This window comes from Leuresthes tenuis, unplaced genomic scaffold (genome assembly GCF_036924035.1).
Source record: "Leuresthes tenuis unplaced genomic scaffold, fLeuTen1.0.hap1 SCAF_13, whole genome shotgun sequence".
Classification (NCBI taxonomy): Eukaryota; Metazoa; Chordata; class Actinopteri; order Atheriniformes; family Atherinopsidae; genus Leuresthes; species Leuresthes tenuis.
In genome coordinates, this window is record NW_027325367.1 from 10,801,197 (window position 1) to 10,822,060 (window position 20,864).

A 20,864-nucleotide genomic window follows, 5' to 3' on the forward strand; every position below is an offset into this window, starting at 1 on the left:
GAGGTGGGAAGCTGTTACCTCGGTCTTGTCAGAAAAGGTGTGCACTCAGCGCTATCAGTTAATTGGTGCTTCTCACCACAGGATTTGCAAGTTGAGTGAATAATATGTCAAACATGTACGAAGCCTTCTCCATCCTTGTGGCGTTATCGACTCAAAATCTGACTCAAATGGATAATGCATCAAAAATATAAAAAGCCAATGCCACTTTGTAGTGAAGATATTGACATTGAGCAGATGAAAGAGTAGGGGGGAAGCTGATATTTTCTGTTTTGACGGCTGATCAAAGAACTTTTGGCCCTCGGTGGCCAATGTTAGACTGCTAGGGCACACCTTGAAAGAGAAAAATACACCCCATGTATCCTGAATTTTCCCCTGACTAAACGCAGTCAAACTTTAAAGACTCTTACCAATAGCTCAAACCTGAATACAGTGGACCAACACTGCCTTTGTGTACAGTATAAAATTTTTTATATTAATGATTTTGATATTCGTGAAACCTTTCCTCTATATGTGAATCCAATGTATTTTCAGGATACAATCAAGCAGCTACAGGAGGAGCTGAGGAGCATTGAAGAGGCAGAAAACCTTTGCATGTCATTCACGGAGTGGCTCAGCTCGACTCAGAAAAGCTTCACAACATTAACTGACCGCTCTGAACCTCTGGACCGGGTTGCCATGGAGAGGAAGTTGAAGAAACTAGAGGTATTGATCTATTAGCCTAAAAATGTGTTGTATTTACCTATTTGGTTGGTATTTCGTATTTCTTTGTAAGATGCTGTGCTGCATTTGATGCTCCTTACTGAACAGCAGTAAATCAGCACAGACATGCGATTCATCCTTGTATCATACAGATTTATTTGGCGGTGACAATATGTTTGGCCTCTTAATTATGAAATGGGAGGCACATAATCAAATAAGCGCTCCCAACTTAAAGAAAAATATTGCAGTGGCTTGATTGTAACATTTTGTCTTAGCTCAAACACAGACACACTGTAATAAAAAGAAAATCCCCGCTATTGTTTGCTTGGCGTAGTTCATATCGAGCGAGTAGAGGACTGGATGAGTTTGTCTGTATCGATTTGCTCTTTATGAAGACAAAGCTAGTGCAGCTTTAGCAGGAGTGTGATATCAGGGAGAGACCTCCTACTGTGTGAAAGAGGATGAAGAAGCATTGTTGTCAGGAGCCTGCTGGCCTAACACTGTAATTGATGGAGTGCCCTTACCGCTTCGCATCACACACATGCACACGCATAGTTTTGTTTCCTCTAACACTTGTTTCATAACACAAAACCCACTCTAAGTATCAACTAACAAGCTGCAGAAAACTCTTGAATCTGTGAATCCTCTGTAATTTCATACATTCTTTCCACTTTAGGTTCTTACTGTGTCACTGTATCTTAGCTCTCTTTGTCTTCCTCACACCCATCATACGAAACACACCCACAGACACACAAAGATGTTTACAATACATCATCTGGTGTGGTCTTTGCTGCAATCTGTGTCTGGGATCGATGCTCTGTCTCAGTGTAGGGACTAAAGAGATGCTGCCACCACACGTGTCCTTCCAAAACCAAAGCTAGCACACAAGAGTGCTCCATCACTTACTCGTCTCCTGTTGTGAGAGAGGCTGGGCTGTTCAGTGGGCTCCAAACATTATGCATTGACACACAGAGTGGTAGTCAATAGCTGTGTTAAGGGTAGTTAGTTGGTTTTAAACTGTGATATTATAAAAGTGTGAGTCATACAGCAGAAGTGGGTCTATCAGGAATTGACATCATTTTAAAGTATTTCTTTCTCTTTCCTTGAACAGCATTTTTTTTTGGGGGGGGGGGGGGGGGGTTATTTAATTTTCATGTTTTTCTCTATAAATCTCTGCACAACAGTTCTTCAAAAATAAACCAACAAAAACTAAACCTAATGTAAAAGAGAAAAGATTTGCTTACCGTTATTAATGTCCCTCGTCTTGGCTCTCCACGTTTTAAAGTTTCCCTCTCATTTTATAAAAGTGCAAAGTGGTTTGTCTACAAAATTATGTAAAATCTTCAATTTCCTATTGACTATAAATATATACTCCTGCTGTTCGTGTTATATGTCACTGTCATGTAATGAATTGGATATTCGGCTCCTCATGGTGTTAACAACATATCCATCCATCGATTTTCTATACCCATTTAATCCGTCGGTCGGGTTGCGGTCATTGGGCGAGAGGCGGGGTACACCCTGGACAGGTCGCCAGTCCGTCACAGGGCCACACAGAGACAAACGAGACAAACAACCACACATGCTCCCACTCACTCGTAGGGAAAATTTAGAGTCTGACAACATATCCAACTATGCAAATTACAGAATATTAGGTGTCTCTGAACTACAACAAACCCCTTGCAAGAAGTCAGAAGGACACTAATAATTTGTTTACAGGTTAAACGTATCGTAATGTCCTTTCTCTGTTAGTAGGTAATGATGAACATGGTTGTCAGAGCCACAGTAGATATATTACAGTTGATTAAGGAGACTAGGAACTCATGCAGAGTAAAAATCCGAACCCCCAGTGCTCATCATTTACAGCAGGCGCACAAGGAACTTGACATGGATAATTGGGGGTACTAGACTGTTGAAACATAAAGGACACACTGTGCTTAGGACCTCATATGTTATGTTCAGTATACTGCCATGTGTAATATCTTAAGTGACTATCAGCCATGATATACAAGCTAAATGTACTGATTCATCATTTTATATTTGCTTGAAAAATTGGTTCAGGAATGAAATTATATTAGTTTTTTATGTCAAATTAAAATAATTCAGGTGAGAGTTTTGTTGCCCACGATGGACCAATTTCAACAAATTGTTTCAAGCTAAATTCACCAAAATGAGTTGGACCATTATGAGGGAAACTCATAGAGGTGTGAGATCAGGTAATTGTTTACATAAAGTGGAGATAATTAGTAATATGAAGAGAAATGCTTTGTACTGAAAATCACAGATTTACTTAAATATAGACGTGTATCCAGTTTAGATATGCCGTGTGTTGCTCGTTAAAGTCACGAGGCAGGAACACTGGAGATGATGAACAAGCCTGGAGCTTCACGTTAAGCAGGAAACGTGGACGTGTGCAGACACACACAAGTCTTGTTATACTACCCAGAGTGGTGGCTGGAGATCTGGGTTTGTTGGAGTGTGAGGTTAGTCTCTCTGCTCAAGCAATAATAGGCTGATGATGAAAGCTAGATGGCATCCCATCAAGTGGAGGTCAGAGTATGTGTGTGTGGTGTGTTTTGGTTGCCCTGGAAACCCCTGCAGTTACTGTTGCCTGTTAAGGGTCTTTATAATTGGGTCCTCCTTTCATATTACTCACTATGGTTTTTCCTCACCATGACCCCCCAATCTTCTCCACATTTCACCGTGCAGGTGTCAGCCTACCTGAGGAGTTCAAAGCTTTTCAAAAGCACTGCTTGTCTGGTCTTGGTGACTGTAGCAGCACTGGAGGTGAAGGACAAAGAAATCAATGTTACTGAATGTAATGTTAATCTCTAAGTCATTGAAACTACTGTATGATGTAAATGTGTCCCTTCATCCAAGAGGACGTGTGTTATGGTTCTTCTTTCTACAACGCAGCAGTGTGATGTGCTCTGATTGAAGGTCGTTTAATGTAAAGTAGTGGGGACCTCGTGGTAGCAGCAGCCATGCTGAATTGTATTACTCCTCTCTCTTTCCCTCAGTCTCTGCAGTCTGAGCTCCAGCATGGTCACAGTTTCCTAAAGTCCCTGAGGGAGCGTGCAGAGCAGGCAGCAGGCTTCTTGAATGAAGCTGCTGCTGAAAGTTTAGGAGGAGAGGTGGAGGCACGTCTGGCCCAGCTGGAGGAGCTTGCAGGGGGACTTAGACAAGAACGCAGCTTCCTGGAGCGTGCCCTACTGCTTGCTAAGGAGTTCCAGGACCGGTACAAGGCCCAAGCTCAATGGCTTGGCGAGACCAGGGCTTTGCTCAGCACTCCAGTGGAGCCCAAGGCTGAACTGTACCAACGCAGAGCGCAGCTGGCTAAGTATAAGGTACAGGGAATTAAATAGATTTAGAGCACTGTATGAATTCCATAGTCAGTAATTTTGCACTTTTGTGTATCAAAGAGGCAGCGAGAGGCTACAGAATTTTATCATCTCAATAGACCAACTGAGTGACCTTGTATGTTTTACTCCATTAGCTGGAGTACTGAATATACTGAAAATAACTGCTGACAATTTCCAGAGTACTCCATTGATTTTTATATTGATAGGTGTTGTCAAAAATCGTTAGCATTGTTGCAGGGCCTATTTGCTAAACATCCTAAACGTCTAACTACAGATAATTTACTCAAATATGCTATGGATGGTACTAAAGAAATGTGTCTATCTGTGTCCCCAGGCTCTTCTGCAGATGGTTCAGTCCCATGACGGATCCATCAGGTCTGTGGTGGAAAAGGGAGACACTCTGCTGGCTTCTATCCACTATCCCTCCGTAAGAGACAAAATGCACAGGCTGCAAAAGGACTATACTGGACTCTGTAATACTGCCATGGTGAGAACCAGCTCAGTAGCCATGATGTGTGGAGAGGAATGAATGCTCTTTCAGTGCAGGAGTATCTTTAGAATAATCAAAGTCAAAAGGCTTTCTGAAAGTATTGTTCTGTTGACTGTTGGTGATCAGTTTTGTTTGGCCTGTGCTGTCCAGGCTCACGTTGAGAATCTGGAAGGCCAAGTGAAGGAACAGGAAGCTTACCACAACGAACTCCAGGAAGTGGAGCGCTGGCTGCTGCAGATGTCCAGCAGGATGGTTACTCCTGATCCAAGCGTGAGCGGCAGCCTGGAGGCAGCAACTCAACAGCTGGCCAGGCACAAGGTAGCCAGTCACATTGAGTCATATGATGCAGCTTGAGTAATGATCCTTAATTAGAAAACAATTTTCCTCTTCTTCTGCTCCCTTCATTTCAAAATATTCAGCAACATGTTATTTGTTGAGCTGTGTGGTTTCTGATAGTTGATTTGGTTGTTTCTGTAGCACTGTCTGCTATTCTCCTATGTCCTCTTTCAAGTCTATCATCAGGCCCATCCATATTTATGTTTTTTCTGTATCTTATCAATCTGCTCTGATATACTGTGTTACTGACCAATGGACAGACTCATAATGTGTTACCGCTCAACTGGAGTTTCTCCCTAAAAATATCTTACTTGGTTACTTTACCCTCTGCAGGCCATCATGGAGGAAATTGCGGGCTTTGAAGATCGCTTGGCAGTCCTGAAAGAGCGAGGAGACCACCTGGTACAAGGCTGCAATGACCGTGTCCAGAGCAGGCTGAGACAGCAGGTCCAGGCTCACCAGCAAGGCACCAGAGACAGCTACTCTGCCATCTGTAGCACAGCGCAGAGGGTGAGTGAGAAGACAATAGGGAGATGCAGGGAGAGAGCTCTGAGGAAGGAAGAAGGAGGGAGCTGTGGAAATCTGAGAAAGACATATATTCTGCGACTAATGTGATCAAGTGGTTTCTACACATATAAAATGCACTGGTGCACTGTATGCACACATGCATGCCCAGCCACAGGGATGATAATATTCCAACACCACGGTATCCACTTAATCCTGAGCCATTCTGACACTTAAACCCATCTCTTAAAACAGCCTTTCGGTGCAGCTGTAGAGGGAGCAACCAATTAAGTCTGCCAAAGTGAGGCTGAACAGCAGCCGCACTCAGACAAACCTCATAAACCAACATCACTAACTCAATCTCCCCATATTAGTCTCTGCATATCCCCTGTCAACCCCACTTTTTCATGCCTGAGCCAAAAATGATCACACGCCACCATTCAGTAGATCTGGCTAGTCCTATAATCCAGCCTCACTCTGTCATTTTGGCAGCCTCTACTCTATCATCATAACTCACATCCCAAGATACCACCTCCACCGCCATGCGCACATCCAATCTGGCATTGTGTGATCCAGCCACTTTTTACCACTACACTGCTGGCTTCTCTACTGCACCTCCAGTGTTACAGTGGCTGCCAACTGTGTCCCAGCGCAACACAGCTCTAATATCCTGCCTGCCACTTGCCACCATGCCAGCCTTCTAGGTTTTGCCAAATACACTGGGCACTTTGCCAACACTTGTCCCCCCTTACTCCAGCCTTTCAGACTCTCAAATTAACACTGTCAATCAGACCTTGCTGTTTCGCTCTCCCCTGGAGGGCATGGACGCCTCCACATTCAACACCTGTTAAATACAACGCTGCATTTTCGAGGGGTGGTTGTCATTTAATGTGTCTTGGTGTTTGGCCTTGCTTTGCCAACTTCAAAGCTATGCATTGCAGCATTATGCCCTCTATCATCATTATCATTTATTGTTATTTCTACCTATTGTTTTCCTATGAGCGTGTATTCTGCTGAAAACCATCTTTTCTTTTAAAATCATACATCTGATGAAACCTGATATATCTGTTTTTGAAATATTTTTTTACTTCCAGGTGTATCAGAGTCTTGACCATGAGTTACAGAGACATGTGAGTCTGCAGGACACGCTGCAGCAGTGCCAGACCTGGCTGAATTCTGTTTCAGAAGAACCAGAGCCTCAAACGCATCCTTCCATCAGCCTCGAGGAGGCTCTACAGCAGGTCAGTCAGCTTAGCAGAAAGTTTAATATTTTCCAATATCTTCATGTTCATTATATTTGATAAGATGTCTTTCCATATTTTTCTAAACACCTTTGCTGCCGAAATTATGAACTCATCTCTGACTATATCAGCTTTGCAATTTCAGTCTGTCTGACTGTATTTTGTTTGGGATGTCAGCCAAAATGGAGATTGATAGCGAGCAGTTTTGCAGACTGTCACGTCAGAGAGATTGCCAATGAAATGAATAAAAGTGATAAGATTAACATGAACAAACAGGTGAAACAGGAGCGAGCTCTCCAGGAACAGGCCAGCACATACCTGCAGCTTGTCTGTTCAGCGTGTGACCTGTCAGAGCCGAGGGTCAGGGAGACTGCAGGAGCCATCCAGCAGGTCAAACTGCGGGTAAGTTCAAATAACAGACGGATGATCATTATTATTATTATTATTGTTATTATTATCAGTGTTTATTTTTGCTCTAGTTGTTCTTGTAATTGAAAACTGAGGGCTTGAAGTGTCCAAATAGCTTGCCATGAATTGATGTCTTTGTATTTTTGTGTCTAGATTGAGGAGCGCATGTTCCTTTGTGAAGAGGTAGTTGACAGCTGGAGAGACATTGAGGAGCAGAAGGCAGATTTGGAGACTCAGCTTAGAGAGACAGAACAGCAGCTTCAGAACCTGATCAGGACACCCGCAGAGCTGGAGCCCAAGATTGCACAGAACCAGCTGGACAAGGCACAGGTCTTAATAAATTCCTTTTGTTTTCCAAACATTCACCCTACAACCCTAACCCGATTACTATTAATAGAAAAGAAAAAGATTCCAGTGGACATTGTTTAGTCAAAGTTTTAGACTCATGCTTGATGGTTTGTTATCTTTCCTGCAGGAATTCCTCCAGCAGATTAGAGAGAGACAATCTGAGGCAAGTCGTTTGACTGAAGCTATCAGCAGGTTGACGGATGGACAGGTCTCTCCTGCCCTGGATGAGATAAGAAGTCTGAAAAGAGGCTGGATGGACCTGGGCCAGCGGGCTGAAGAGCTGGAAGCTCAACGAGGAGAGGACATGCAACGAAGTGGAGAATACCAAGAGAGTGTAGTCGCTGTGGAGGAACTCTTCCACCAAGTATCCAGGGAATGGGACTACCTCGCCAGGTATATAGCTTTAATGTTTTAGTTCTTATTTAGCTTACAGTATAAACATTTCAAGTGCGTCACTTTAAAGACTTGACTTTCCCTATACCATGCATGTGTGTCCATAGAGCCGACACAGAGAGTACAAGTGAGCATTTAGAGGCTCTGAGGAAGCTTGCCAGCGATCTGGAGGAGCAGAAGGAAACTCTAGAAGACCTCAGGGACCAGAGACAAGCTATCCTGCCTCGACTTAGCCTGCTAGACAAGGAGCTGGTCAAACAACAGGTGTGGAAAGCATAGTTTATGCTAGAAATGCAGCTAAGGCACTCAGTGGCTTAAACTGATGAGAGGTATTTGTTTCAGTAACAGTACTATTTTGTATTTCTCCAGGTGGGTCACTTAGAGCAGCGCTGGGCCCAACTGGAATCCCTCATTCTGCAAAAGATTCAGGACTCTGCTCAGACACTAGAGGATCTTGCCAGGGTTGAGACCCAGCTGAGAGATGCCAGAGAGTGGGTGGAGGAACAGCGGCCTGCCTTCACCTCTGCACTTAAAACAAGCCCACCCCCTGATCTGGCCCAAAGTTTCCTGTTTGACCACCTGACCGTATGTGTGGAACTGGAGGCCCGTCAACAGCTGCTTGGTCAGGCAGTTAGTGAAGCTCAGGCTGTGGCCTCCAGGCTGGGGCTGAGTGAGAAAAGATGCTTGCAGGAGCTTGTCGAACAAGCCCAGATGGAAGTGGAGGCTCTCGGGGCTCGGGTTGCTCAAAGGAGGAAGTACCTCAGTAAGGTAAACAGCTGGAATTTTAAATTGGATGCAAGTAAAAATTTTAATTATTCCCAAAAGGATTTAACTTTCCCTGACGGAAAATCCACACTGGTAAACTGATAAAACTTCTGTGGCCTATGTCCTTTTACATATAATTTACGATGTTTAATTCTTCCTCTGAAGGCCTTCACAGAGCGGACACAGTTCTTACAAGGCCTGGGGAGAGCTTTGTCTTGGGTGCAGCAGCAGGAGAGGAAAGCTTTGATAGATGACCACATAGCACTCCTTCCGGAGGATCTGGCCAAACAGGTTGCTGCATGTCGCGGTGTCCAGAGCAGCTTACGAGTTTACCAGAGGGAGCTGGCCTCACTATGGGTACAAGGCCGAGAATTGGAGAGAGATGCCTCCGATAAAGAGAGAACAGAAACGCTGGCAAGACTCGAAGAGCTACAGACGGCCTTTGAGACTGCCCTTCAGAGGACCACCCAGCGTCTTACAGCCTTAGAGAAAGCATTGACCTCTAGGAAGTACTTCCAGGTTGACCTGGACAAGACTTGCCACTGGTTGAGACGAGCAGATGCCATAACATTCCCTGAAATCGATTTCAGTGGTGTTGACGAGAGTTCAGATTTGCAAACACAACTGTCAAACTTCCAAAGTGTTTTAGAACAAGCATCAGAATATGAGAACCTCCTTCTTATTGTCCAAAGAATAGGCCAAGAGATCCTTCCTACTCTGAATGAGATTGACCACTGCTACCTGGACGAGCGCCTCAATGCCCTGCCTCAGCAGTACAATACCATCCTAGCTCTCGCCAAAGAAAAAAAAGACAGAGCCCAACAGATAATCTTGGAGAGAAAAGAGTTTAGCACTTTCTTTGATATTACTCGTAATGCACTGGCGGAGCTTAAGGAGCAATTTGACAATCTGGAGAAGCAGACGATCAGTATAAGAGAGGAGGAAGTTGTTAGTTTAATAAATGAATGCAGAAGTATTGATGAAAGTTTAATCCATATCAGCCCTGCTGTTAAAGAACTTCATGGCAAAAGTGAAGGGTTTCTCAGCAGAGGTCAACAATACAGATCTGAGGAGACACAGGAGCTAGTTAGTCTCCACAACATGCTGAAGAGAAGAAATAATCAGAGGATTAAAGACCTAAACAGCTGCCTGAAAATACTAGTTGAACATAACAGGGTGTTATCTGTATTAGAGTTAAAGTCTGTAAAGGATGAGCTGCTCAGACTAGACCAAACAGAAGTGAGTGCTTTAGATAAAATCACAAGTCTGTATGTGATGCTGGAAAGTCTGGATGGAGCAATCTCTCAGGTTGAACAATGCGATCAGCAAACTAAAAACCTTAATCTACACTTTGATGCCGCTGCCTTTCAGGAAACTTCACGGCAGCTTCAGTCACTGCAATCTCTACAGAGAGACATTAAATCCTTTGTCAAAGAAAGTGAAACAGCAGTCACAAAGACTGAAGATTTTACAAGAGAGACGGAGAGAATGTCACACTGGTTGAAGAACATTAAGGACAAATTGAAGGAGCCTTTAACCTTTACAGAGGTGAAACCTGAGCGGATGCATGAGGAGATGCGGAAAATCAAAATCATGGAGGAGGAAGTGAAAAGTAAAATGAAGCTGGTTGATGTGATGAGTATCAGAGAAAAGCAAAAGTATGAACATTGCAAAGAAGGTGTTCCTGCACACTTAGAGGAAAAACTACAAGAAGTATTAAAGCTGGGAGCTGAAGTTCAGCAAGAAATTAATGCAAAACAGGTATGTGTTTTTTTCTCTCTCTTTTCACAAGCTACTTCCTGATAGTATTGTACAGCTGCATTAATGTCAGTGGAAGTCACTACCTGAATTAAGCTCAAACCCTAATCAGGAGACTGGTCCATCATTCATGATTCAGACCTATTAAACATTATTGTCCATTTCCTGTTCCCTCGTGTTATTAATATTTATAGGCTTTTGTGAAGCTAAAACATTCAAAATACATCTAAAGAGATACATCAAAGAAATTCAAGTTAAGTAAGGGTTGATAAGTTAGGTATCACCGATTTATATTTTTGTGGAGATTTAGAGTATTTGAATCCCATATCTCAAAAAGTTTGTTGAAAAATAACAGTTATACTGACATTGCAGAATTTTACAGACAAAACATTAAAACAGCTTTTACAGCATTCTCCACGATGGAAAATCCTTATCTTCACATTTGGATAAAATGACTGTAAAAGCCCCTTTTTTTACTTCCACAAGCTTATTAATAGCATTGCACATCATTTTTATTTCACTGTAAACCGTTCACACACAGTTCTGTGGTTTGATGAGAAGTTCTTACAGTACAAGGAGGACATGCAAAGTTAATTTAACCACCTTTTGCGTATTCTAGCTGGCTGTAGATCAAGCTCTTTCCCTGGTCCAGAGGTACCACTTATCTCTGCAGTCCATGCAGAAATGGCTGGATTCTGCTGCTGCTTTGCTTCACGGGGCCACCTCAGGGGTGGAGCTTGACAACCACACAGACTGTTTGCGAGACCTGCAAGAAACTTCAGCCCAGGAGAATAACTTTGCAGCTGGTGTAGAGGAGCTGATGACTTTGGATCCTCTGTTGACGGATTTTGTCGAGGCAGGAGTGATGAGTGGGCTCAGAGAAAAAGTTCAGGCAATGCAACTGAGGAGGACAGAGGTCAAACAGCAAGTGGAAGCTTACAGAGAAGTACTGCAGAGGTGTGTGCTGCATAACTATTGCTTGTGAAACCAAGTGAACATGTACAGGTCATATGCATTTACTTTAATGTTTACTATGTCCTTATAACATGTCACTTAGCCATGGTTTGTAATATGTGTTTTTCTCAGGTGTGGCACTCTGTGGAGCTCCTTTCAACATGAGAAAGAGACACTGATTGAACAGATGAATGACTCAGAGAGCAAGATGGCCATGTTTACCACAGCTAAAGCCATCAGTATCCACGAAGCTGAGGACAAGTGTCAAAGACACAAGGTGCGCCATTGTATGTTGCTGAAGATTTGGTCGAAAAGACTCAGATATTTCTAGAAATCATGTAACCCTTGAACCCTTTATAGGAAAGTTTTAGCTCCCTGTGGTGTAAATGTTTCAGGAGAATGTGTTTTTTTTTTTTAAGTGCATCAGTGTATTTGTTGTTATCTTTGGCTGCAGTCTCTGGTGGCCCTCATTGACATGCTGGAGCTGCCTCTGAATGCTTTGAAAGAGAATATAACAGAGTTGGAGGGAATCATCTCTGAATCAGGCAAAGCTGTCACCAGTCATGCCGTGTCGTCGCTGTGGCAACGGTGGAACAGGCTCCGCAGCGTATCCCGAGCCCAGGAGAGGGCACTGGAGGACACTGCCAGGGAGTGGAGGAACTTCATTGAGAAGGTAAGAATTGTGCCTTTTTTAAGTGCAAAAGTTGTCCCATGGTTAATTTCTCTTCCCAACTGTATGTTTGTGTGCTTGTTCTTTGTTTTCCACAGAAAAAATTTGTTTGATATATTTTGTTCAACCAAGGGAGATACAGTGCCAAAATGGTGTGTTTACATATCTTGAATCAGCTGAAGAGACCTATGTGATTGTGTCTTATTGTGTCTGATTGTGTCAGCTTGTCTGTCTTATCAAGGGGTGTTAGAAAAACCAAAAGTCAGTCAGGTTGATAATGAAAACATAGTTTAGCAACATGAGTTTATCAGTTATTGAACATTCTTTACTTTGGCCAGTGCAAAAACATGTCTACTTTCACACGTGGCAGGAATGTCAATCAATTAAAATGCAAACAATAACAAGTTCAGGAAAGAAAACTCTTTTCAGAATTAGAGCCATTGTTAATCAGGACAAACGACATCTACAAAACATGATCAACACGGTTACATATAGAGTTGCGTCTGTCAGTTCACAATTTCTTGCACATTCAGCCTTATGATGAAAACAATGGACAAATATTTCAATGAGATGAGCATTATTAAGAATTTGGCTGCATTAATACACACTTTTTTTACAAGAAGATGCAAAGAGAAGGAGTATGTGTGGAGCGATTGGGCCCATTTGAGTCTAGTTTGCATAATTTCAGTCAGACTACATTATTTACGTCCATTTTAGATCTGGTTTTCATCATGTATGATTAGTTTTTTACTGTGTACAGTTTCCCTTTCTGTGCTTTCTGCTAAGGGAAAAGCTACTATTCCACTTTCTGTACTTTGCATGTGGATCTGTGATTTCACTGGTTAGGAGTATCGCTCCTTATAAGCACCCCATTTAAAACTATACTATTTTCAAAACTGTATCCTTTCTGTGCAGTTGATACACTTCCAATAAGAACGTGCTGAACTTGCCCTGCACTAGTAACATTACATTTTGGAGTGAACATTCCAGCTTAGGTTTAGATTTAACATTTACTAACAAAGGAGTTTGTAATCAGGACAGTTACAACTGAGTACGACAGCAGCATCTGAAACACCAGTTGGTGTGCTATGATGTAACTCCAGGCTTCAGGCCAGTTGTGTCCTGCTGCCAAAACTCTGAGTCATGAAGCCTTTTCCCGCCTTTTGACCTAATTTGTGCTTGGAGCCTGTTAGCTCCAAGGAATACCCACAAAGCACTGTTTCTAAAAGGGAAATGAAGTCAGACTGTGGGAACTGTCACTTCCTCATATGTGGCACATTCCTGCTGTCCCCTGTTTTCTGTAGCTCCTTTGTTTAACTGGACATGATGTCATCCTCTGTACTCTGGGTTCTGTTTTTTCTTAAACTGTCACAAACACTGTGACAAAAAACTGTAGACAGAATTTTGAAAGGTAATTAGCCTAATTAGAAATAATATGTGACCACTGAAGAAGTAATTTGCTCTGTGTCCAGTTTTCCACTTGAAAGCCCAAAATTGAATACAAGTCATAAAATGAACCAACAGTGCTGGTGTGTAACTGAACATTTCAGTCAGTATGGGTGTACAAGCCCACAGAAGTAGACATTAACTTTCTCCCTGACTGTAAGTAAACTATTAACCACAATTGTGCTGCATCAACTGAATCACTGTACTGAAATTTCTGGCATTTAGATGGAGAAGGTGCGCTCTGTGTCCAAAGACCTCCAAAGTCGTGTCCCAGACAGCACAGTTGAGAAAGCAGCCACCAGGGCGGCGCTCCAGAGCCTCCTGGAGTACCACGACTCCTTCAGCCAGGAGGTAGAGAGGGAGCAGTCCATACTGGCTCTGCTGGGGCAGCAAACTCGCAGTCTCAGAGGAAAGGATGAGAGAGAGGAGGTGATGGAGAAAAAGACAGAGAATGGACACGAGGAGACACCATGCCTGCAGGAGATCAGAAGCATGCAGGAGCAATATGACAGGTGAGTGGATTGAAGCTGTAACTTTGAATAAAACATGACTTTAAATAAAGTGAAAATGTTTATTGATAGCTTGTAACTTGTAATTTGCCTTGATGTTCATGTTGTTGTGGGCGATTCTTAAGTTGTTTTACTCTGATAGAAGAAACTGAAAGGATGATACTTAGCGTGACAACTCCATGTTAAAAAGCTTTCAGTCTAAACTCAAAATTGATATGTATTTCAGTCATCCAAAAGGATTTTGAGGGTAAAACAGGTGCTTTTGTGCTGTAACACAAATTCTGTTTTCCTGTTGTTTAGCCTGTTGATGCAGATGCGGACCAGCAGAGCTCAGGTACATCAGGAGCTGAGGGAAAGAGAGGAGGTTGAGAAGGAGCTGGGCTTGGTCAAAGGCTGGATCCAAGACACGCGCGGCTTATTGTTGAGTCCCACTGCAGACCTGGATTCACTGCTGCAAGAGCTGGAGGTAGGGTCACTTTATGGACACACATACTAGATACAGAAGAACAAATTAACACGCCCTTGTCAGCTAAGCATGGATCTCTGACTTCTATAGAGGCCTTTCTTGTTTATTTAAACATAAATGCAATTTATTGTCAATATGATAGAGGAGACCAAAAGTGATTTTCTGTCCTGCATATGATCTGGCATACATTGCAGACTGCACACGGTGAGGTCATCAGCAGACGGCAGAGTGTGGAGCGCATGACGGAGCTACAGCAGTCCAAGTATCAGGATCTTCAAGCTGGACTGCCCTCTGAGCTCAGCATGCAGCTAGCTGAGGTGGCTCTGGCTTTGGGCTCTGCTGAAGATCAGGTAACCCCTTGATTTAGTTTAAATAAAAGGTTTGTGCTATTTAAGTAAAATGGTTACATCTGAGACTACTAACTGCAATATTAATGATTTGATTGACAGCGTGTACTTGTACCATCTGTTTTAGGTACAGGCAAGGGAAAGGGAAGTGCAGCAGACCAGAGATGTGAAAGAGGACTTCAGCTCCAGACTTCAAGACATCGAGGCCAAGCTGAAGACCATCGCTGTAAAATTGGAAGAAAAGGGTGTGGACCTGCAGGAGGCCAAAGAAGAGACCAAAGTAATCAAACAGACAGATTTACTAATTAGCCAACAATTAACCCCTGTTAAATTGGCTATTCATTCTGCAGGTGTTGAGGTTAATGAGGGTGTTAGTTGGAATGGCATGAACTGAATTCTGCCCTCAACAGTGACCCACTTTCGTAAAGAGTACTCCAGACGGGTGTTTAAGCCCCTTGCCTCCTGTTTATGTCTACTCAAGATCTTACTTTTCACACTCTGCTGTCCATCTTTAGACCCAAAGGTCTGGAGTTTCAGTACAGTTAAAGGAATAGTTTAGTGTTTGCCAGACTTTCTGCACATCTAAATCTACTAATTAATCACCAGCCCTGAAATAGGGTAACCTCTCATTAAACCACAGTTTGTCATCTTTGCAATGTGGCATATCTACTGTGTGAGGCAGTTTGAATTGATGGCTGTGACTACTGTAAGGGTATGTCCTGATTTTGAATTGCGAGTTTACTGATTTTCATGTTCCTGTTTTTGTTCTATATGTTTGAAGTTTCTTTTCCACTCTGTTTTTGGCTCCAGGCTCTTTGTGAAGAATGTGAAGCTTGTGGTTGCTCCCTGGCGGAGCTCGGAGCAGCTGTGCAGGAGTTTGGAGAGCAAAATCCACTGCTGTGTAAACAGCTGGGTGATGCTGTGGCTAAACTAATGGAGGTGCAGCACCACACCGCACAGCAGACTCAGGACAGAATCAACAGACTAAAAAAGGTTTGTAGTATGTCTTGATTTTTATTCATATTTATATAAAAGGTATCTTGATGTTTTATATTTTGATTTGTCAGTTCTATTAAATAGTTCTGCTAAAGAATGAACATATGAGCTTTTTATATAGCTTGTTATGTCTTCATTTGTAAGTCGCTTTGGATAAAAGCATCTGCTAAATGCATAAACATAAACATTATTCAGTTTAATTTGGTCTTTTTTTACCTGTGAGCAGGCAGAAAGACAAGTAGAGGAATATCAAAGCATGAAGGCGTTTATTTTGGGCTGGATAGAAAAGGCTGAGGCTCTGATCACTGGTCATATCATCTGGAGCTCTGCGTCCCAGCTGCAGGAGCAAATTCGAGCACACCAGGTGAGTCTTAATGAGCAGTATTGATAGCTTTAAGGATGTCTTAGAGCTGCATTTATAATCTTCACACTACATTTACACAAAATAAATGCTACTCTTTTCTACATGCACCTATTAACTCTGAAGATACCCTGAAAATTTCCAGCTAATTAGATTCACACACTTGTTTGATTTCCACTGGAATGTCTCACTGAGAACTATGTTGGCTGACTTTAATTAGTATAATTGCCCAACAGAAAATGCTCCTCTCTTTGACTTGTAATTTATGATTTTATGGTGACAGGCGTTGCTGCGGGAGTGCAGAGGTCTCCATGGTGACTTGGAGGCCATTGGGGAGAGGGAGGGGCAACTGGCGGATGTGTTGCAGACAGAAGGATGGAGCCAGCAGGTGAAACACCTCAGCAGACGAACGGAAGAGCTACAGCAGTCTGCCAAAACTCGCTTCCAGAGTCTTCAGGATGCAGCTAAGGTGAGAAATATTTCTAATCAGACACTTTACCGAAACATTTTTTGTATATTGTGATCAAATAATCTTCATTGTTGTTAAAATGTCCAAAATATGTGGATTACTCCACTTCATAAATCCAAATATTTTGGCACTGAACAAGAGGTGCACATCCTTTCAGAGTGAAGTCCCAGATCTACAAACCAACAGTGCCCCCCTTTGGCCATTCATTATATACTACACCAACCGAAAGCAATACACTGTTTAAGCTTGTGCAGCAGTAATCTGTCAAACTAATCTGATTCATTTACAAGTGATACCCAGATGACAGTCTGTTGCTGATTGTTGTTAATAAGATTGCATTGGAAATCTATTTATAGTTACTCATATGAGTTGTAATCATTTTATAGACCACAGAACACAGCTTTAATTTGCTGTGACTTCAAATTTTGTGTTCTTCCCACAAAATTAATTTTAGTCAAGTAGAATTTACAAAGGTATTGTTAATAAAGAGATACACAGCATTATGTCCATAGCACAAGCTCAGAGGAAAACACCATTTTCCTTCTTCGCACTATTATCTGCTCCTATTCCAACGTGCTTTACTTGATTTGTCATATTTCGTCCCTCTTGTCTCTCTGTAGGACATGTTACGTCTTGAAGCAGAGGTAAAGAGCCTCCATGCTGCTGTAGATCAGATCCAAGTCACACTTGCTTCCCCTGATCTCAACAAGCTCAGCCTCAGGGAGCAACTCACACAGAGACAGGTAAACACAGCACATAATACTGATTTTTAGAGAAATACTGTACATACACACATCTTGTGCATACAGTTGCAGTATGTTGTTGACAGACTGTATCACTACATATGCAGCTGTTTTAGACACAGTCTTACTCTCTAATATCCAATCTTTCCTCCTCTTTAAGCGCCTGCTGGTAGAAATGGAGGGCTTTAAGCGGCAGGTGGCTGCAGTGCAACAATGTCAGAGCGCCCTCAGGCTGCCAGAGGAGGTAGTGGCCAGTCTGCCTATCTGCCGCACAGCTCAATCTCTGCAGCAAGAGGCGAGCCAGCTGCAGCATACCACCATACAGCAGTGCAACATCCTGCAGGTAGATTGCAGTCCTCATATTATTATTGCTGTTGATTTTCGGTCAGATATAACATTACAGTTCCTATGACTTAAAGACCTATGTGTGAAATAGAGAAGGTAATGTAATATAATACATTTAAAGTGTGACATTTTTTTTGTCTTGCAATTCTCTTTCCCCCTTAATTGTGAGCAGGTTTTTTTGCAATTAAATGTTTAATGATTACTTCTAAACAGCAGTTATGTAGTTTTCCTTTATCATTTGTTGAAGTGGGTGCTCTGAGTTCTGCTCTGTAGTGTCTCCACAAGTCTTCTCAGGAATGTTTGTTTTCTTTTAGCCCCCATCATAGTGGTATTTTTTCCCTGGCCTTTGGTACTGGGATGGTTTTGTTGTCGAGTTATTTGTAGTGACAATTCAAAGGATGTGGCATTTTCAGACACAATATGGATTACAGTCATCTCAAGAATCTTAGCCATTTCAAACAACACACATTCTATCTAACAAAAGCTGAAACAATGAATCTGCTTTGTGCTCACGTTGTTCTCGCTCAAGGTCGTGTTAGAGATAGACTGCACGTGCATTTCTATCCAACAACAATATTCATGATCTTGTCATAGGAATTTAGCCAACAAAGACCAAGGAAGGCCACAACGAGCAGAGGAATTTTGTGTTTAACATACTTCACTGTGCCAATGTAAGCAAAGATCAGACATGTCTGCGACTGCGGCTGTAGCTAAGGAGGTGGATTGGTTCTCCTCCAATCAGTAGTTGTTAATTGTTGGTTGAATCTTCAACCTTCAATCTTCTGAGTTTTTAGATCTCAGGATATAATTGGGGAAGATACTGAATCCACATTGCACCCAATGTGTTTTTCCATTAGGAGTTGCTCAATAAGAGAAATTTAATCTGGTATGAAAGAAATCTTAACTGTTTTTTAAAATTCTCTATTGATTATTGACAGAGGAAAAATTTGCATGTGTACACATTCAGTGACATCTGTAGGTGTTGCTGACCTTTGACATCCACTTGGTGTCTTTTAGGCAGACCTCAAAGATCGACTAGCTCACCTTCCATGATAGTTTATCCGTTTTTGCCCAAGATGTCATGTTTTTTTTGTTTTTTTTTACAGGAGGCTGTGGTGCAGTATGAGCAGTATGAACTGGAAGTGAAAAACCTCCAGAGATTAATAGAAGATGCTCATCGTATCATTCAGGACCGGCCCGTCTCCACCAGCAACATACAGGAACTTCAGGCTCAGATACATCACCACGAGGTATGAGAGGACACACTCTTTCTTACACATGAAAGTATTAAACATGTGAAAACAAGCATTGTGCACAAAATACTGCTTTCTAATAGTAAATACTAATCTCTTCCACTCTGGAAGCCCTGAGCTCTGTTTGATTGTCACTGTTCTAAAAAAAACAAACAAAAAAAAACAAGAATGCACCCTCACAACCAACTTGTGCCAATTTTCAAAGGTATCTAGGGATGGTGCATTTAGTAAAGAGGCTGCGTAGTACTCAAAAGGATGCAGTACATTTTTTTTACTTCATTTTGGCTGCATCAAATATGTTGTGATGGGATGGCGGTCCTTGGTATAAAAGGCGGTCCCTGCCTTTTGCCCAGTGGCAGCTTGGATAGGCCCCAGCCCCCAGTGACCCTAAATTGGATGGTGCAAAAGATGGATGGATCGATTATGGCTGCATCAAATTTGATGGATCTGAAGTTGAGAATTTCTATGACAGGTTCAATAACATCAGTATTCATGGTACACTCTCTGTATTATAATACTGTTGTTATTTCTCTAATTTACAGTTGTGATTAGGCAGAAGTAAAACTGTCCATTTTCATTATGAAGTTTTACTCTGACCTGGTATAAGGAATAAGGAGTAAGTATAAGGTATAAGTATAAGGAGACTAAATTAATTTCATAGTTCTCAGAAGTGTCTCCTGTCCAGGGAGTTGTTTCTCCGTGGGATTAGCTGTCATTGGCTGGTCATGACATGACAGCACTTGAAGTAACAGCAAAGTAACAAGGACCTAAATAACATAAATAGCCTGGATTCAGTTGAGTGCTGGATTCAGTTTGACAGTGATTTTCTTGAATAGCTACCAGAATATTCTACTTTATTTTGAACATAAAAACTGATGCCTCAAACATATTTTCTAATGAGTTTTTTAACATTAAAGTATCGAGATCAAGAAACAGAGAACTCAGGTTTTGCATTTACTTCCTGTGCTTTCTTACAGTATAACAGCAAAAAAGAGAAGTCGAGGAAAAAGGAAACGTACTACTTAATGTAGTCAGACCTGACTCATTCTGTAATTATAGTATGTGAAGGTATCATTATAGCCATCGCTGTTTGATGTAGACTTTCTCATTAAGGCTTCATAAAACATTAATTGAACATTACATTTACAGAGCAGTTGCAGCTCACAGCAGATAAGGCAGAGTATTGTGTTGAACCTCTTCATGCCAAACTTTTGCGCATTCCTCCTTTATCTGATGCCGCATGCAACGACATCCTGTCTAGGCAGATGGCACAGTTTTCACCTGCAATATTTAAGCGTTGTGCTATCTGGCGCAGTTTTACTTTGCTGAATAAGTGTGTTTGATCTCCCATGCAGAGAGAAAGATTTAGAAGGGGTGGGGGGGGCAGAGGCAGAGACCTGCAGAGACCTGCAGAGAAATGGATCAAATCTCCGTATAGGCAGGACATTTTCATTACTCTATATCTTGCCCTGCATGGCTCTGAATGTTTATCTACTGCCCATGCTCGACAGGGAACATGTGAATTCAGCTGTGTGCAGATATTTTCTTGTCTCTGCACTCTGTTGCTGCAGCTTTGCATGACCCCATGATTATGTCTGAGTTTGATTTCTAATCTAAGCATACAGCTGCAACCCCACTGGCCCTTTTAGTCACATGACCTGATTATAAGTACATTGACCATCTGCGGGACAGAGGGTATAGAGGAAGGAGGAGGAGGAGAAGTGGAGAAGGAGGAGCTGGATCCGGCCTGCTGGCTGTAATTTGACACCAGCTCTGTCATTCTCCCTTCCTAAGCACTCCCCCTCTTCATACAGCTCTAGCTCTCTTTTGTTAATAGGAATCTACACTGAGGGTTGGTGGAGACGGGAAGCGGCAGGCCGAGAAAGGGGGTGGGGAAACAGGCGATGAGGTCACTTCCTGTTTTTCCCTGCCATTTGTGTATGTGTACGAGAGGGAGTGTCTGAGGGATTTTGAAGTATTTCTGTTAGGGTCTCTGCCTCA

General features: G+C 42.3%; 1 protein-coding gene across 5 annotated transcripts in view; it reads left to right on the forward strand.

Annotated features, from left to right (window-relative positions):
* The window catches only part of syne1a (spectrin repeat containing, nuclear envelope 1a), a 111,843-nt gene that overhangs the window by 56,091 nt on the left and 34,888 nt on the right, over positions 1–20,864 (forward strand). For all 5 annotated transcript variants that reach the window (XM_072361711.1, XM_072361713.1, XM_072361712.1 and 2 more), the window contains exons 66-90: positions 532–702; positions 3,720–4,046; positions 4,396–4,548; positions 4,702–4,869; positions 5,221–5,397; positions 6,486–6,632; positions 6,909–7,034; positions 7,194–7,370; positions 7,516–7,781; positions 7,889–8,045; positions 8,151–8,549; positions 8,712–10,307; positions 10,924–11,261; positions 11,391–11,535; positions 11,713–11,931; positions 13,600–13,886; positions 14,184–14,349; positions 14,544–14,699; positions 14,824–14,976; positions 15,507–15,689; positions 15,919–16,056; positions 16,337–16,522; positions 17,143–17,265; positions 17,426–17,608; positions 18,717–18,860. In XM_072361711.1, the coding sequence (XP_072217812.1) occupies positions 532–702; positions 3,720–4,046; positions 4,396–4,548; positions 4,702–4,869; positions 5,221–5,397; positions 6,486–6,632; positions 6,909–7,034; positions 7,194–7,370; positions 7,516–7,781; positions 7,889–8,045; positions 8,151–8,549; positions 8,712–10,307; positions 10,924–11,261; positions 11,391–11,535; positions 11,713–11,931; positions 13,600–13,886; positions 14,184–14,349; positions 14,544–14,699; positions 14,824–14,976; positions 15,507–15,689; positions 15,919–16,056; positions 16,337–16,522; positions 17,143–17,265; positions 17,426–17,608; positions 18,717–18,860 (6,285 nt within the window). The remainder of the gene's footprint in view (positions 1–531; positions 703–3,719; positions 4,047–4,395; positions 4,549–4,701; positions 4,870–5,220; positions 5,398–6,485; positions 6,633–6,908; positions 7,035–7,193; positions 7,371–7,515; positions 7,782–7,888; positions 8,046–8,150; positions 8,550–8,711; positions 10,308–10,923; positions 11,262–11,390; positions 11,536–11,712; positions 11,932–13,599; positions 13,887–14,183; positions 14,350–14,543; positions 14,700–14,823; positions 14,977–15,506; positions 15,690–15,918; positions 16,057–16,336; positions 16,523–17,142; positions 17,266–17,425; positions 17,609–18,716; positions 18,861–20,864) is intronic.